The following is a 17,608-nucleotide window of genomic DNA, read 5'->3' as shown; positions in this document are numbered from 1 at the left end:
CTTGATAAAGACCATGGACCCAGGGTCGCTGAGAAAGCAAGCCAGGCCTGACATGTCTTTGTGGACAACAGAATAATGGAAATGGTCTGGGCTTTGGAAACACACGGGCCCAACTCTGAATTTTGCTGTCATTTCCCCTGCTTCCCTTTATCTCCTCCTCATCCATCTGGTCCAGGCTGCACCAGTTCTCCCTGATTTACCACAGCTGTGTCTTCCCTGGTCTCTCACCTCCCCTGATGCTTCAGTCTACCCTTTGCTGCTGGCAGAGTCATTTCCTTAATAAGATGTAGATCTGACCAGGTGACACCGTCTAAAACCCTGCAGTGGCTTCTGAGTGCCTCGAGGATTGTCGTGGGTCCTCAAGTGAAGATTGTATGTGAATGATTTGGGGGGAATGCTCTTGGAATGAACGATCGGGAAGCAGGATTCCAGAGCAGAAGTTGAACTATTGAAACCAAGGCTTCTGCTGATCCTGTTGGGGAGCTCTGGAGCCGCTATGGTCCTTCAGGGTTGTGCAAGGAGGCTGGGTCTTTGAACTCCTGTATGAAGCACTCATTAGCTATGCATTGCCGATGGGGGGGGGGGCAACTCTTTTTGACAGACGACAGTGCCCCCACTACGAGCCATCAGCAACCAGCATTCCTGGCAGCAGGCAGGAGAAAGAGGACACTGCTCTGGAGTGGTATCTGAGGTGTCCAGCAGCACCTACCATAAGGATGAAGTCAAACTCTGCCCTGTGACCCACAAAACCCTCAAGATCCAGGCCCTGCCAACCTTCCAGCCTCACTGACTCCACTCTTTCTCAGTCTCTGTGCTCCTGCCTTTTCTTGAACCCAACAGCCTTTTGTTGTGCCCACCTCCGAGCCTTTGTATTAGTTCCTTTTGCCAGGCACAGTGTGGTTCCTGTTACCTAGCTATGCCCTGTCCATCCTTCAGATCTTAGCCTCAACACCACTTCCTCAAGGAAGCCTTCTGTGATTACTAGACCAGATCAAGTTCCTGTTACCCCCATACACTCTTCTACTTTCCCTTCAAATTGCTTATCCCACTTGTAATTAACTAGCTGTCCAATGCTGGTTTCTGTTGTTAGAGCACAAGCTTCTAAAGGCAGGGGCCAAGGCTGCCATAGTCACCATAGCATTGCCAGCACTCAATGCAATGACTAACACATAGAAGGCATTGAGCAGATACTGTCAGCTGAGTGTACAGGTTCATGGCCTTGAGCACATTCTCTTTGAGTCTATCTCTAGTCAGTAAAGTAAGCATAGCAAGTTTACTTCACAGGATTGCTAGAGGGTTTACATGGGTTCTCTAGCAGAGATCTCAGATTCTCAACAAATGCTGGCTCCCTTCGCTTCATGGGAAAGAACTGCAAGGTGACCAGTCATCCCAGTTTGCCTTAGACTGAAAGTTTTCCCAAGACATAGGACTTTCAGTACTAAAACCAGGACAGTTCCCAGGCAAAGCAGGATGGTTGGTTACCCTCAATCTGGACAAGAAGGAAAAAATGGGCATTTCATATTAGCACAATGTTCAGTGGTATGCTAGTAGAAAAGCTCTTTGGAAAAATAAACAACCCTAATTTGTAGTGCTAGCCAAGTTCCATCATGTAAATATACCCACAGTGCCTAGTCAGGCCACAATTGAACAGCCAGCTTGCAACATTTCTGAAAATTTTAGGGATGGGCTCTTATGAGCTGGTAGCAGCTGGTACCAGCACCCCGTGTGTAATACAGACTGTCATGTTCCCTCCTGATATCTGCAAATGTGTAACACTTCATAGACAACCGCAACTCGGGGGGTAAGTGAGACTATTTCAATCCCAAGAAGGTCACAGATGGAGTGGCCCTCCAAGACCATCTAGTTCAAGGCAGTAAGTAAACTGTCATATGGGCCATTTCTTACCCACCCTGTGACCACAACAGACATTGCTAATCAATCATGATGCTGAATCGCAATGCCTTGCTCTCTGGCTTGCCTGCAAGGTGACACCAAAGGCCCTTCCCAGGGCTCCTGAATGTGGCCACCTATCAAAGCTCCACTGTCCCTGATTTCCCAGGATCGCTGAGAGGTAACCCAAAGCAGAGGAGCTAGCAGTGCTTGTGACCAGCTTCTGGGAGCAGGGTCAGGTTACAGCAGGTATATGACAAGTCCCCGTAGCCTGCAGGGCTCCACCACCCCCACATACAGAGGCTGCTACCTCAGATGACACCCCACAGCTCACATGATAAGCAGGGGATTCATCAAGCAAATCACCTGGGTACCGCCAGCCCTGGGGACCTGTAGCCTGGGTGGAAGTCCCTTTGCCAGGCTCTGAGTCAGCTCAATAAACCTAAGGGCCTTGGAAACCAGAAATAACTGGGTGTAGAGGAGGCAAAAGAAATCAAGGAGAGTCTAGGTTCAAAGGACCCTACACTGGTCATTTAGAACCCCTTTCCATGCTCAGGCCTACCCACAACCCTCATGCCCACACGGCATGTGCAACAGGCATTCTCTCACCCATAACGTCGAACACCGAGCTCCTGACCTTCTCTCTTCAAACACTTGGCCCATCTCAGGTCAGGGCAATGCTATCCTTCCATGGCTTAGGCCAAAGCCTTGACTCCTCTTTCTTTCACTCCCCCTGTCTGGTCTATCAGCAAAATCTAACGACTCTACCTTCAAAACAGACCCGGTTTTTACCTCCTTCTCTCCACTGCCACTGCTACAGGGTGGCACTCCAGACTTGTATGCTCACCTGTAACATTGCAATAAACTCACTAATTCATTTCTCTGCTCCTCCCCTTTCTGCACCACCAACTCTCCCCCAGTCTCTCAACGCAGTAGCCAAGGGAATCCCTTTAAACAAGGTCAGATCATGTCACTTTTTTTTGTTAACATATAATGTATTATTAGCTCCAGGGGTACAGGTCTGTGAATCACCAGGTTTACACACTTCATAGCACTCACCATAGCACATACCCTCCCCAGTGTCCATAACCCCACCCCCCTCTCCCAAGCCCCATCCCCCCCGCAACCCTTAGTTTGTTTTGTGAATTTAAGAGTCTCTTATGGTTTGTCTCCCTCCTGATCCCATCTTGTTTCATTTATTCTTTTCCTACCCGCCAAACCCCCCACATTGCATCTCTACTTCCTCATATCAGGGAGATCAAATGATTATTGTCTTTCTCCGATTAACCTATTTCGCTCAGCATAATACCCTCTAGTTCCATCCACGTCGTCGCAAATGGCAAGATTTCATTTCTTTCGATGGCTGCATAGTATTCCGTTGTATATATATACCACATCTTCTTTATCCATTAGATCATGTCACTTTTATAGGCCTTATTATTCTCAGAGGAAAAGCCAGAGTCTGACAATGGCCCGAGAGACTGCATACACCGCCCGCTGCCCACACCTTCCCAGCTGGGATAGAGTGTGGTGGGCTGTGCCCTTCTCCCTGCCTCCCATCAAGGGCCTATATTGTAAGGTTGTCCTGTCATCAACGATGTGAAATTTGATCACTTTGTTAAGGTGGTATCCATAAAGGAGTCAAATTTAATTAAAAATAAAAGTTTCAGGGGTGCCTGGGTGGCTCAGTCAGTTGAGTGTCTGACTCTTGACTTCGGCTCAGGTCATGATCTCAGGGTCCTGGGATTGAGCCCCTGGTCAGGCTGTCTGCTCAGCGGGGAGTCTGCATGAGGGTTCTGTCTCTTGCTCTCCCTCAGCCCCTCCCCCATGCTCATGCTCACTCACTCTCTCTAAAATAAATGAATAAATCTTAAAAAGATAAAAGTAATAAAACCATTGTGCATGGCCAAATGGAGCCATTTCTTGCAGTCTGTGTGCAGCTCTCAGACCTCAGTGTGTGTCCCTGACTCCACACAGTCCATATGACAGTTGGCCACATACGCTTGAATACCTCTAGGCACAGGGTGCTCTCTACTTGCCTGGAGGGAAGTGGGTTCTGGAGTTCCCACAGCCCCTGGATCATTCTGTGGATTTTGCCAGGTGGTCTGGGTCAACCAACTCTGTTTTAGAGCAATGAGTAAGGGTCCTGGATGCTTTACCTGTGACCAGACCTAACTGTCCACCTACTCTGGGGCTCTGACTTCAGAAGGCATAGGAGGGGACAAGGACAGCCCTCTGGTCTATGGCAGGAAACAACTCTGTCCTGCTCAGACTGCACCCCAGCCTCAACCAGGGCCCTCAGAAAATGAAACTCAACATTCCTCACAAGGGTGTGGCAGCAAGGGCTGGCCCAGGGAACAGCTGCTGGGGACTCAGAATTAGCAGTCTGGAAACAAGCGTGCTTGATGAATCCCAAGGGCCTGGCCTTGGACAGGAGTGTGTGTGCAGAGATTCGGCCAGTTGGACCCATGCAACACAGAAGGCAAGTCTGCAGAGAAGAAAGACTAATTGCGTCCACTTCCCTGTCTTGCTGAGGGTCCACTCTCCTCCCCTGGGGTCCCGGATAAAACCGAGAGGCTACCAGGACAGCAACTCAGCCAGCTGTCACACTGGCCCCCTGGCTGTGAACTGGGACATGAGATTTTCAAGATGAGGTTAAATTATGCTGATTCTTCATTCGAAATGGAATTGTGCCTGGCATGAGTTCCATCTACACTGGCAGGACTCAAGGCAGAACTAATCGAATCAAAGTCTTAGCTTGTTAACTGCTCCAAAGTCAAAACCTAGTTTCTGTGCTTAAACAGTCTCCCCAAAACAGCTATGGTTCAGGCCCTCCTGAATTAGTTCACCCTCTAGACTGTGAAGTAAATGCAGAAAGGAGAATAGTTTCGGGACTTTCTAGGTGCCAGGCACTATGCTAAGTGCTTTTTATGTATTATCTCATTTCATTGTTTCAACCATATTTTGGAGATTTTGACATCTCTGATGGAAAAAATGAAACAGGAGCTCAGAGAGGTTACGTGTGTGCCCACATTCATAGAATTAAGAAGTGGCACAGCTGGAATTGGAACCCAGATGTGGCTACTGTAAGCCGTGAGTGCCAAGTACCACATGCCATTTTTACTCCTATCTGACTATCAGGACTGCCACACTTGATTTTTAATAGCAATCAGGAAATTTTAAATTAAAAGATGTTCCTTTTAAGTCCAAAGAAGAACAAAAAAATCCCACTAACCCTAAGCAATTAATTCGGCAGTGTAAAAGGATTCAAAGTTGATGTACAAAAATAATTGCATTTTTATAACCCAGCAATGAACAATTGGAAAAATGAAATTTAAAAATCCCATTTACAATATCATTTTTAAAACTTGTGAATTTTATTCACCACCACCACCAACAACAACAAAAAATGTGCAAAACACTGAAAACTCCGAAGGATTGCTAAGTGAAATTAAAGACCTAAATAAATAGGGATATATACCATGTCCATGAATTGGAAGGCTCATTGCCATGAAGTTGTCTGATCTCTGCAAATTGATAAATGGGTCTAATGAATTTTTTTCAAAGATTTTATTTATTTATTTGACACAGAGAGAGAGATCACAAGTAGGCAGAGAGGCAGGCAGAGAGAGAGAGGAAGGGAAGCAGGCTCCCTGCTGAGCAGAGAGACCGATTCGGGGCTCAATCCCAAGACCCTGGGATCACGACCTGAGCTGAAGGCAGAGGCTTGAACCCACTGAGCCACCCAGGCACCCCAGGTCTAATGAATTATTAATCAAATTCCCATTAGGCTTTTTAGTAGAAATCAGTAAGCTGATTTTATAATGTTTACGGAAATAGAAATGATGTAGAAGAACCCAGTCTTAAACAAGAAAAGCCAAGTTGGAAGATTTACTCTGATTTTAAAATTTACTATAAAGCTGTGATAACAAGGGTAGTGTGATATTGGCATAAAGGCAGACAAACAGATCAACAGAAAAGATATTCCTTTGGAGAATGAATGAGTGAATGAGTGAATGGATGAATGAATGAATGAAGTTGCTTCAAGGAACACATTCCCCAGGCCCAGATGATGTGACACTACGTATTGCTCATGTCCCTGTCCTGGCAAATTCACTTTGCTCCCATGTTCACTGTCAGTTGGGTTAAAATGAGCTTACGGGGTTGCCTGGATGGCTCAGTGGGTTAAAGCCTCTACCTTCGGCTCAGGTCATGATCCCAGGGTCCTGGGATCCAGCCCCGTGTCGGGCAATCTGCTCAGCAGGGAGTCTGCTTCCTCCTCTCTCTCTGCCTGCTTCTCTGCCTACTTATGATCTCCGTCTGTCAAAAAAAAAAAAAAAATCTTAAAATGAGCTTATGTCATCAGCTTTGGGCAAGAGAAAGAAAATTGGATCCAGAGAGCAGAAGCTTGGGTTTTTTGACCCAATTGTCATAGTTAAACATAAAAATATCATCTTTTCAGTGTGTCATATTAATAAAAGCACCAACCACACGTCAAGCTCTAAGTGCTACTCTATCAGGGAATCATTTAATTTTCTCAACAAGATAGGATAAAAGAAAAAAAAATAGCAAGGATTGCATAGAGGAAGGGAACTATTATTTTGTGATGATTTATTTCAGTTTTGCATTTTTGCGTATGTATGTACAGAATTACAATGTGAAGTACCTGATTCATAGTGGGTTGCAAACGCCGAGATTTGAACACCACTAAGTGTAGTCAAAGAGAGTTATTAAGAAGCCTGAATAGCTGAGTGCGGGTAGGATTCAAAGCACAGAGCCTGGTGTAAAAACACGGTAAGCGGCAGACGTAGTTGTGATCACTGTCCGGGCCCTCCTCAGAAGCATCTTCCTGTGTCATTGCTCAGGGCTCTGCGCTCAGAAGGCCCTGCACTTGGTTTAATGCTCTGTCGTCATTACCTCGAAATTCTTCATGGTTTTGAGGAGGGGGGCCTGCATTCATTTTGTACTGGGTCTCCCAAACTATGCAGCCGGTCTTATTTTGTATAGTGGTTTATCGCTTGTTAAAATAGCTATTTATACTAGGAACGTTCTTAAAAAAGATTTTTATATATTTATTTGAGAAAGAGGGACAGAGTGAATGGGACGATGAGGGAGAGGGAATTTAACGCAGACTCTGTACTGAGCACAGAGCCCAACGCAGAGCTGGAACCCACAATCATGAGATCATGGCCTGAGCTGAAACCAAGAGTCCAAGCTTAACCAGCCACCCAGGCGCCCCATATACTATGAACTATTTAATTATCCCTTATTACCAAGTCTTATTCCTTATTACCTTATTCTTATCCCTTATTACCAAATTCTATCACTGCTTCTTACTAGTTAGAGGACTGTGAGAGAGAACACAGTACATAAACTCTTCGTCTCCTTTGCCTTTTCTGTAAGATGGGGGTAATAACAGAACTTCCCCATAAGGTTGTTGTGAAGGTTTAAGTAACACATGTTCCATGCCAAGAGCAGCACCTGCACATAGTAAGCACCTGCACATAAGTAACCAAAAATTAACTATTATTATTACTGGCTTTACAAGCAAAGTCAACCTTGCGCTTGTTCTGTTTTGTTTTTGAGAGTGAGTGAGAGAGCAGAGGGTGGGCACAGGGAGAGGGAGAGAGAGAGTCTTAAGCAGGCTCTGTGCCCAGCATGAAACCTGACTCTGGGCTTGATCTCACGACCCCCCCGAGATTATGACCTGAGTGGAAATCCAGAGTCAGATGCTTAACCGACTGAGCCACCTGGGCAGCCCTGGGCCTGGTTTTTCCACTGCACATTTGGGGGAAAGGACTGCCAACTAGCTGAGTGCTTCTGGAACTTAGCAGATTACTTCGAGAATCTGAAGGCTATCTGAGGAAAAACACAGGCAATCCCTGCCCATAGGCCCACATATGGCCTGCACACTGATGGGCCTCTGAGGCCAAGGCCGGGGCTCCAGGTCAAGGACCTCGGAAAGCAAAGATTACCAGTGGCCCTTCTAGTCCTGGAGTCTGTGGGTCTCTGGGGTGGGAACAGCTAGGCGGCCAAAGGAGCATTACTACTTAAGGCCTGGGTGAACGCTTGCTTTGGGGCTTTAAGCCAGCAGCTATTTTTGATTTTGCTCTATATGGCCAGGGCAGGAAGAGGGCTTATAGGCGGGGGAGGGGTGCCAGGAGGCTTATAGCTGGGTTTGGGAGCAGGAGCTCGCTGCCTTGCCACCTTCCCCTCTTCAGGGAAGAGCTGGACAACTTCCTCAACCTCCAGCTGACATGACAGGCGACAGGTGTGGAGGAGAGGGAGAGGCTGTGGAGGGGGGAGGGGCAGCGGCTTCGACGAAGCTGCACATCAAGTCACTTTAGAGCCGTGATTTTCAAACTTTTTTGACCATGACCTGCAGTAAGAAATACATGCTGCGTGTAAACACAGAAGCCTTTCTACACACATTGTATGTGTACGTGTATCTTCAGCTGAACAGATGTTTCAGGAAACAATACTTTCTTATGCGCTGTGAAATGCTCTGCTTTTTCTGTTCTGTTCTTTCATTTTTAAAAATGCCGCTCATGACTCCCTGAACTGGAGTTACCTCCTATTAGTGCTTCCAGTTTGGAACACTGCTTTTTCCTGTGACTGCAAGGTAAGGTGGGGACCGCAGGAAATGGGACATTTGGTCCCTCTGATCAGTACCTCCTAACACTAGGGATAAGATGCAAGCTTCAGCTTTATCTCCTGGCTGGCAGCAACTTCTAGACCTCCTGGCTTTCGTGTACTCTGTTCCCTCAACCTGGAACACTCATCCTTGACCCCTTCCACCTGCCTCACTCCTTACTTCAGAGTCCGGCTTGCCACTTACTCCAGGAAGCCTCCCTGAATGCCTCAGTCTGGTTAGTTGCCTGCCTCTTCCTCCCTTAGTCCCCACTTTCCTGCCTAGCACCCGACACCCTATAGCATGATTTCTTGTAGATTCTATGGAAGATAGGGACCATTTCCATTCTGTTCATTTCTACACTCCTCCCTCCCAGCACGATACCGCCAGCTTCATGATAATCACTCAGTACATATTAGTGGAGCGAATTAATGAGAGTTAATACTAATTATAGCAACTACAATTTATCGTGTACCCATTTTCCCCACAAGAAATCTTAGGAGGGATTAGCATAAGCCCATTTTATTGGTGATGAAACTGAGGCTCCATGGTATGAAATCATGGGATAGGCCAAGGTAATAACGCAGAGCTCCCCGACTCCCAGCTGCTTCTAATCCTGGATCTTAATTGTCTGCGTTCTCTTCAGCTCTGCTCCGGCTGGAGCAAAGGGCAGGTCCTTAACAAACCCTTAGGGAACCGATGACAGGTTGATTAAAGAGATTTTCCAAAGCAGTGGCCACATCTAATTTTGGAGAGTTGCACCTCGTGTGTGGCTTGAGAGAGAGATCCGTGAGGTTTCCAGGGCCCCTGGATGTGGGACTGTCTCATTCGGAAGAAGAGTCTGGGCTTCTGACAAACCAGAGGAGCAGGTCTTCAGTTAACCCGGCCCGAGAGCAGATCTTGCAGTTAAGCGGGCCTGAAGAGCTCCCGCGCACACCCAGAATCAAACCCAGGGCTCTGCAATGCCTACGTGATCTGGCGCACACCCACAGCTCCAACGTCAGCCCCTGCCTGCTGTTCCCTTCATCCACTCTATTCTTGCCACCTGGTATTCCTGCTGTTCCTCAAACATGCCAAGTCCAGTTCTGCCTCAGGGCCTTTGTGACTGCCATTCCCTCTGCCTGGAAGGCGTTACGCTCTCCCGAGTCCTCCCATCCTGCTTCCCAGACCACGCTATCCAAAAAGTCATCCTCTTCCTTCTCTATTTTCCTTGCTCCCTGCCCTGGCTCCTGGAATTTGCTATGGGATGGTGCCCAACACGTAGCTGGTGCTCCATAATATTGATTGCATGAACGAATGAGTGAATGAATAGGTTTCCCCTCCTTTAAGACATATTGGGAAATCTGTCCATAGTTTCCCAGGAATGTGTGTCTCTACGACTCACACCCAGGCCTTCAACACACACACCTTGGTTTGGAGAGAGGAAAGAGGGAAGAGACATCTGGCATTCTGTGTACCACATTGCATAGATAACCGACACCCAACCAGCCCTCGAGGATCCTCTCCATCTTATAGCCAGAGAAACTGAGGCCTGTTCCCTACTCGTCCCCACTGCTCAGCGCAGTGGCCAGCATAAACATCCAGGGAATTGAGTTGCCCTGAACTGTAGAGGTTTGGCAAATGGCTGAAGGTCACCAAATTAGGAAGCGTGGAGCCAGAATTTGTCCTAGCACTGTCCAGCCAGTGTTGTGTCACTACCACTGTACCCACAGAAACTCTGGGGACACAACCTCTTAACAGCCAGCCACACTTGAGGGTGGGCCCTCACCAGACACCCACCAGCAGGCAGCCCAGTCGGGAGCATCCTGGACCTGACGCCCCCCTGTACAGGCCTCGACTTGAGCATAACTTCCACCCTGGGCTAGCTCATGCGCCTTCCTGCTCCACCCCAAACCCACTCCCAGACTGCCCACTTCCTGCCCTCTGTCATAGAGAAGGGAGACTAGTGACACATCTAATATACTGTGAATGCCTTCTGACAGACGCCAACCTATTTTTGTTTAAGTAGCTATAGTTTTGAGTCATCTGCGTCAGCAACTCTTTCCAATGGGGCATGTGAAGGAGACTTCAGAGAAGTATCCTGAGCTGGAAGGAAACTGAATGACCATTTAAAGCAGAGCCAGCCAACTTTCCTGTAAACAGCTGAAAAGTAAATATTACAGGCTCGTTGGACCAAAGGGAGATGATGTAGGGACTTTCATGTAATTTCCACATGTCACAAAGTAGAGTTCAACGTTTGATTTTTTTCAAATATTTCAAAATCTAAAACCACTTTCAGCTCATAAGCTGTACAAAAACGGGCAGCAGGCCAGCTGGGCCGGCTCTCTATAGTTGGAGAGTGCCTGATGTAAAGCAATGCTTCTTAAACTTTAACGTATATAAAAATTCCCAGGGGGGGGCTCGTTAAAACAAATGCCTGGGCCTACCCTTGGAGATTCAGATTCAGATTCAGGTCTAGATGGGGCCCCCGAGTTTGCATTTTAACTAGTGGACAGATGATGTTGATACTCCCTCTCTAATGACCATATTTTGAGCAGCACCTGACATTCTAAAGCCCATTTTGTGGATCAGGAAACTGAGGCCCAACTAAGTGATATATGCAAGGTCACAGCCAGGGGATGAGGTGATGATATCTTCTCTGCCACTTCCCATGGCTGTTTGGCCACAGAAAATTCCTCTTCATCTCCTTAACCCACTGGGAGCGCTCATGCTTTTGAGCTTCTAACTCATTGCTCTCCCCACTCACGTGCTCTCTAAAGCAGTTTTCCCAACAAGATCCAGCTCAGATGTCACCTGCTCTAAAGCAGTCCCTGACCTCCTCAAATCTAACTTCTTTACCACAGCACTCTACCTACTTGTATATAATTGTTTATCTACAAGCCAGGGTTTGAAACCTTGGGCTGTTATCTTATTCCTTTTTATATCTAACTCTTTTTATAATACCTGGCAAATAGGAGATACAACAGAAATAGGCTATAAACAAAACAATGGATGGATGGATGGATGAGTGGATGGATGGATGGATGGGTGGGTGGGTGGATGGATGGGTGAATGAATGAATACTTCATAATCTATGGCTTGAAAATAATTTTCATGGCAAAGTTGAGATTAGACCCAAATTCTTCTAGAGCACAAGCCAGAGTATATTCCATGGCTGATTGTAATCCTACCATGCCAACGGTAGTAGTTAGGTTTTACTGAATGTGTGCTGTGTAGTTATACAACAGGTCTTGTCCGACACTACTCAATGGCCCTGTTACTGGCCCAACCTTCACACTAATGAGGAAATGGGTGCTGAGAGAGGTAGGGCAGCTTGCCCAACGCCACACAGCAAGAACATCCTGGCTCTTCTGATTCTGTGTCACATTGCCCCTCCCTCTTCCCACCCTCCACTGGTCTTCCTCACGGGTCTGGCTCCTACTAGCTCTGCTGGCCCCAGGCTGGGCTCACCTCCATCAGCATAGGTCTCGGTGCCATAGCCATCCTGCAGGCCGTTGTTCCAAGTGCCTTCGTACTTGGCACCACTGCTGCTGCTCTGCCGAGTTCCGTAGCGTCCCTTGAAGCCGTGTGTCCACTCGCCCTTGTAAAGCCAGCGCCCCTTGGTCTCTATGCCCAGCCCATGCCTTTTGCCCTGGCTCCAGTATCCCTCGAAGGTGTTCCCACTGGGCCAGGTGTAGACGCCCGCCACTTCGAAGCCAAAGTTCCAGGAGCCCGAGTATTCGCCCTGGCCCTTGGGGCCTGTGCACAGTCCGTGTCCGTGGGCCTTTCCCCCCTCCCAGCCCCCGCAGTATGCCCCGCCATCATCAAAGTCAAAGCGGCCCCCACTCATCTCATCATAGCCCCTGACAGCCTCACCGTCCTCCAGCTTGGGGGAGAGAGGGTGATGGGGGGTGCCAACGACACACTCCAAGCACACTCAGGGCTGGGCGCCCCTAACTCACCACTGCGCCCCAGGAGGGAGGAAGCAAGATGCCACCAGAGGCTGAATGAGCCCTGGCACCAAGTCAGCACTGGGTCGCCTGGTCAGTGCCATGCCTGGGAGGTCCCGACTCAACCAGCCACAGGAAGGCTGCCAGTTGGGAAGGAAGCAGGAGGGAAAGATTCAAAGTCTTCAAAGAGCGTCCCAAGTCTGGCTTCCTTGGAGTCAGAAGAAAAACGGTGTGATCCCTTTAAGAAGCACAGTGAAAGGGGTGGGGTGGAGGGGTCCCCAGTCCCTTTTGAAAAGGGGAAATTCCTCCTTGGTGACAGCCCCCAGCCTGAGGCTGAATTCTTGCAGCCGGGCAGGCCCCCTTCTCCACCCAGTGGGTGTGCGGGGCTGTCGATCTCCCTGCCGCTGCCCCGCCCCTCTCTGGATCCTGCCCTCCTCCTGGGACGGAAAGGTCAGTGTTGCCCTAACAAGGCCATTGGATCTCAGAAGCTGCTCCCAAAATAACCCCCTGGCCAGCCCAGCCTCCTTCAAAGCGGGAGGGGTGTTTCAAATTGGGCTGGTGCTTCAGACCCAGGGAGTCGCTGGAGGGATGAGGACGGACAGCGGAGAACTAAGTATAGGCAGCTGGGGCAACTGGGTGGCTCTTCTTCCGCCTGGGTAGGAGCTCCCTTCCACCTTTGGGGTCCCCTGAGTCTGCAGGCAGGGAAGCAGCAGAGGGGTCAGGGAGGGGAGGGAAGGGAAAAGGAGGACTAGGGGAACAGCCAGTCCTGGAACACTTAAAATCCCCCAGAGCGTAGAGGTTGGCAAATCTCACCCACCACCACTCACATGCCCTAACAGGACCTGGGGCTATACTCGCTGCCAGCCCCAAAACAGAATCCGGTGACCTAAAGAGAAAGGCACGGGCCTGGTTTCCCATATGCTTTTGAAAGCAGAGGAGGGAACTCAGGAAGAGAAGTGAGGTTCTGGAAACAGAGTCTGGAAGATAGAGAAAACCTGAGTCCAGCGCTCCTGCACAACCCCCAACCCCTCTCCGCAGCCTTGGGAAAACCCTGGAAAGAGCCCGCAGAAGGCACTTAATGCTCCCCAGGTTCTCTCCTCAAAGGGGCGAGGAGCCTGTCCTTTTCTGTCTCCGAGACACAGTGTCGCTTGTTATTTGGAATGAAGCGGTCTACGCAATACTCCAGGACCGTGATTTAAAAAAAAAAAAAAAAAAAAATCCCTTTTCCAAGTTTTCTTTCTCTTTGGTCCTCAGAGCCTGTGAGGCCAGACCTCAGAAAGCTCTTGCCGCAGGGTCAGGAGGGAAGGGCCTGGGTGGATTCCCAGCACTCAGGTTCCCACCAAAATTCACTCAAAGGGACAAATACATCTTTGTGACATGAAGCTGTGGCCAGGACTAATGATTGGAAATCCCAGCTGAGCCCAGGGTTCGCAGGAGCATAGAGTAATTCTGGGAAAGGTAGGAGCCATCAAGAACAGGAAGCTGTTGGGGCGGGGGGGTGGAGATGGAGATATATGGGGAGAATAAAAATCACTAAAAAAGCAAGTCCAGAAGGCACTTGAGGACTAATGGATTATTATCTGACTTCAGACTTAATCTTACATACTCCAAATCCCACCATGACTCAAGCTCCTTGAAGTCACTACGGAAGATCTGTTCATTTCAGAAATGGACAGAAAATGTTCTCTCCCTTCATCCCAGTGGATTCCCAGTTCTCCCTGGTTCCTTCCCTGTTAAAGAGCCCCTTCTGGGTCCAGGTTTCAGCCTGAAGCAGAAACACACAGCCTCTGAGCTCACTATCGCTGGCTGTTTGCCGAGTGGACGGGCAGAAAAGTAGCCCTGGATAAATACTGCGTCGTCTAGGTTTGAACTCACCATCCGGCCAGCCGGACAGACTGAACTGCTTACACAAATTCACTTGTGAGAATGCCTCGCTGCCCACCCCAGCTGCTTTTGCCACTTCTCACCAAGGTCTCTGGAGAATCACACGTTTCTTTCCAGCTCTGCTCTCAAGAGAAGAGGAAAGCAACATCTCAAAGTGGAAGTTCGATAGTTTGAGTTGTTCAAGTTCAATACTCTTTGTAGTTAAATGCTGGGCAAATCACCGTAATCCTCTTCGAAGGCTGGGAGGCTGTTGTGTCCTACTGGGCTGTTCCACCTGATAAATTTAGCCACTGTGCACCCGTGCAGCTCCCTATGGTGGTTCCCTACCAAGGGTGGGTACTCGTAAGATTTAAGTTCAGGTGTTGAACTTAAAAACATAAACAGATTCCAGAGCTGATCCCTACCCCCCACCCCAAACCAATGAATAGATTGTTCCCAGAAAAGGCTTGGGCAGTTGTATTCTTCTTAAAATCCCCTCAGACAAATCTGATTCATTCCTGGTTAAGAACCACTGTATGTTTAGGGGCGCCTGGGTGGCTCAGTGGGTTAAAGCCTCTGCCTTTGGCTCAGGTCATGGTCCCAGGGTCCTGGGATCGAGCCCCACATCGGGCTCTCTGCTCAGCAGGGGAGTCTGCTTCCTCCTTTCTCTCTGCCTGCCTCTCTGCCTACTTGTGATCTCTGTCAAATAAATAAATAAAAATCTTAAAAAAAAAAAAAACAACACTGTATGTTTTCAAATTAAGAAACCATTTCTTAGTAACATTTATACCTTCACGAATCCATGTGCCATAGGCTCTGCAGGGTAGGTAGCCGTGGAGTTAGGTATATGTTCATATCCCAGTTCTGCCCCTCACAAGGGGTGACCTTGGACCAATTGTTAATTTCCCTAAGCCACAAATTCTTTGTGTAAGTACCTACCTCGAAGGATTATTAGTATTCAGGGTAACAGTATCTTCCTTATATGGTTGGGTAACTTAATACTGTAAAAAGGCTTGGAGCACACTAAACACCTAATAAATATTAGCTATTATTAATATTATGCTCACTTGATAAGTTGCTCCTCAAATTGGAATGCTTAATAAGATAGTCACCAAAGAGGTAAGTCAGGATCATCCCCTAAATACTAAATACCTCGACACCACAGTCCTCCTTACTCTTCACAATACTTGTTTACTCAGCATTGCCCTATGGTTTTTCACTTTTTAAGCTGATAAACTAAGTTATGGGTAAAGGGGCGCTTTGATTTCTTAAAAGTTTTAGTCCATTGTTTGCCGAATTTGGTGCTGGCCTTAGGCAACCAGGTCTGCACTTTGAGCAGCTCTTGCCTCCTGCGGCATGGAAGCCATGCATTTCAAGGAAAGGGAGGCCTCTTGAGGCCATCTGTGCATTACAGCAGCTTTTCCTAAGGAAAGCCCAGTTCCTTGGGCAGAAGGGAATTTACTAAACTTGAAATGAATTCTAAACCACTTTTGAAGAGCTATCCCATTCTTGCTTTTTCCCAGGTCTTTTCTTTGTCTGTGGTTCTGTCCTTTGATCAGAGAGAGCAGTCACTTGCTTCCTCTGTTTCTTTCTCATTTCTCAGATGTGGATCACTTCTTAGGGAGCCTGGGGGCGGGGGGGGGGGTGACCCAATAATCCAGAATAGAGAGAAGAGGCCTGCACATAGAAACCCACTGAAGACTCAGCTGATGAAGCCCCACCTTCCCTCAGAGAAGCTTCCTGGCTGGGTTAAATGCCTTTGCACATATGGGCTCTTTCTCTAAACTATGAGTAGTTTGAAGCAAGGATTATCATCATTCCACAAAAAAGCAAGAACACAGACCAAGTGCCTGGCGCTCCGGCTCACGCTGTATGCCCAGTGCCTGCTCACAGCCCGTGCTCATCTTTCCTTCTCTGCACCATTTGGCAGCTTCCAAGTCCCTTCTTAATTAAACGCTTTTCCAGTTGACCGATGGGACTGCTCTCTGGATTCTGTTCCCACCTCACTGGCTGCTCCTACCTAGTCTTTGGCTGGTTCCTCTTCATTCCGCTGACCTCTCTACCATGGGAATGTCCCAGAGCTTGGTCCTCTGTCTGGGTCTTTACCTACATTCACTTCCTATGTGATCTCCAGTCTGAGCTTTAAGTAAGACCCCTATCCCCTTGGCTCCTGTATTTATGTCTCCAGCCTGAACCTCCCTACTGATCTTCAGGATAGGTCTACCACATCACCACAGGAGGTCTCAGAAGCAACTTACACTCGGTGAGAGCAAAACCAGACTCCCAACTTCTCTCGTATCTGCTCCTCCAGCCAACTTCCAGCTTCTGAAAACCTTTGGAGTCCTTAACTGCAGTTTTTCTCTCATACCCTGTATCCAATCCATCAGCAAATCCCCTCGGCTGTACCTCTGAAATTGTTCCAGAATACATCTCTTCTTCTGCACTGCCAAGTGTCCAAGCCACCAAAACCCATTGCCGTGACCTCCCAACTGCCTCCTTGCCTCCTCTTCTCCCGCTCCCCAGTTCACATAGAACAGCCAGTGTTCTCAGGAAAGGCCAGTGTGATAATGCCTCGCCTCTACTCCAAAACCCCCAAATGGCCCCTTACCTCATTCAGGACTTACATCCTTTAAAATGGCCTGCAAGACCCTCCATGATCTGCCCCTGCCCCACACTTCTGTGACCTCACCTGCTTCAAGCCACGCTGACATTCTTTGCTGTTTCATCTGTCCAGAATGCTCTGCCCCCAAATATCTACTATATGTACCCTTTCTTCGGGTCTCAGCTCAAATGTCACTGACCTCATCACAGAAGCTTCTCTGAGCACCCAAAGAAAGGAATCACCGTCCCCAGCCCCAGCCCTTAGAATCTTGGAATCCTCTCTCGAGTACAAGGATGTCATTCTGTTGCTGTTTTATCCCCAGCACCTCGTATGGTTGCAGGCACTCCAGGAATATTTGCTGACTAAATGGATGAATGCAGGTTCTGTGAATAGTTCATAAAGGCACGTCAGGATGCGACTTTTCCATCAGAGTAAAATTTCTCAATCCACAATCTGAATCCATCTCCCAGGGTGCATTCAAGAAAGACTGATTCAATAAAATCACATTCACGAAAAGTCGCACATTCCAGTGAGGGACACTCATATTAAAGTTGGCCAGCTGGGTCTGAGCAGAGTAGTTTTAGCTTCAGGATTCATGTTTTGAGATTCTGACTGAAATGTAGATACTTAACCCTTATTCTCATGGATGTGGAATGCTAGCTTTCACCCAAGTTCGGATTTCTTCAAGCGGTT

At 48.1% G+C, this 17,608-nt stretch overlaps 1 protein-coding gene across 1 annotated transcript in view; it reads right to left on the bottom strand.

The window, feature by feature from the left end:
* Window positions 1–12,795, bottom strand: part of LOC111141784 (junctophilin 2) — a 61,243-nt gene extending 48,448 nt beyond the window's left edge. Inside the window, exon 1 of the mRNA XM_022494594.1 lies at window positions 11,972–12,795. Coding sequence (XP_022350302.1) covers window positions 11,972–12,350 — 379 coding nt within the window. The 5' untranslated portion in view covers window positions 12,351–12,795. The remainder of the gene's footprint in view (window positions 1–11,971) is intronic.
* Window positions 12,796–17,608: the final 4,813 nt, after the last annotated feature.

This window comes from Enhydra lutris, unplaced genomic scaffold (assembly GCF_002288905.1).
Source record: "Enhydra lutris kenyoni isolate GAN:26980312 unplaced genomic scaffold, ASM228890v2 scaffoldscaffold6, whole genome shotgun sequence".
Lineage (NCBI taxonomy): Eukaryota > Metazoa > Chordata > Mammalia > Carnivora > Mustelidae > Enhydra > Enhydra lutris.
Note: the sequence above shows the minus strand (reverse complement) of the source record. Positions and strands in the feature narration are given on the sequence as shown.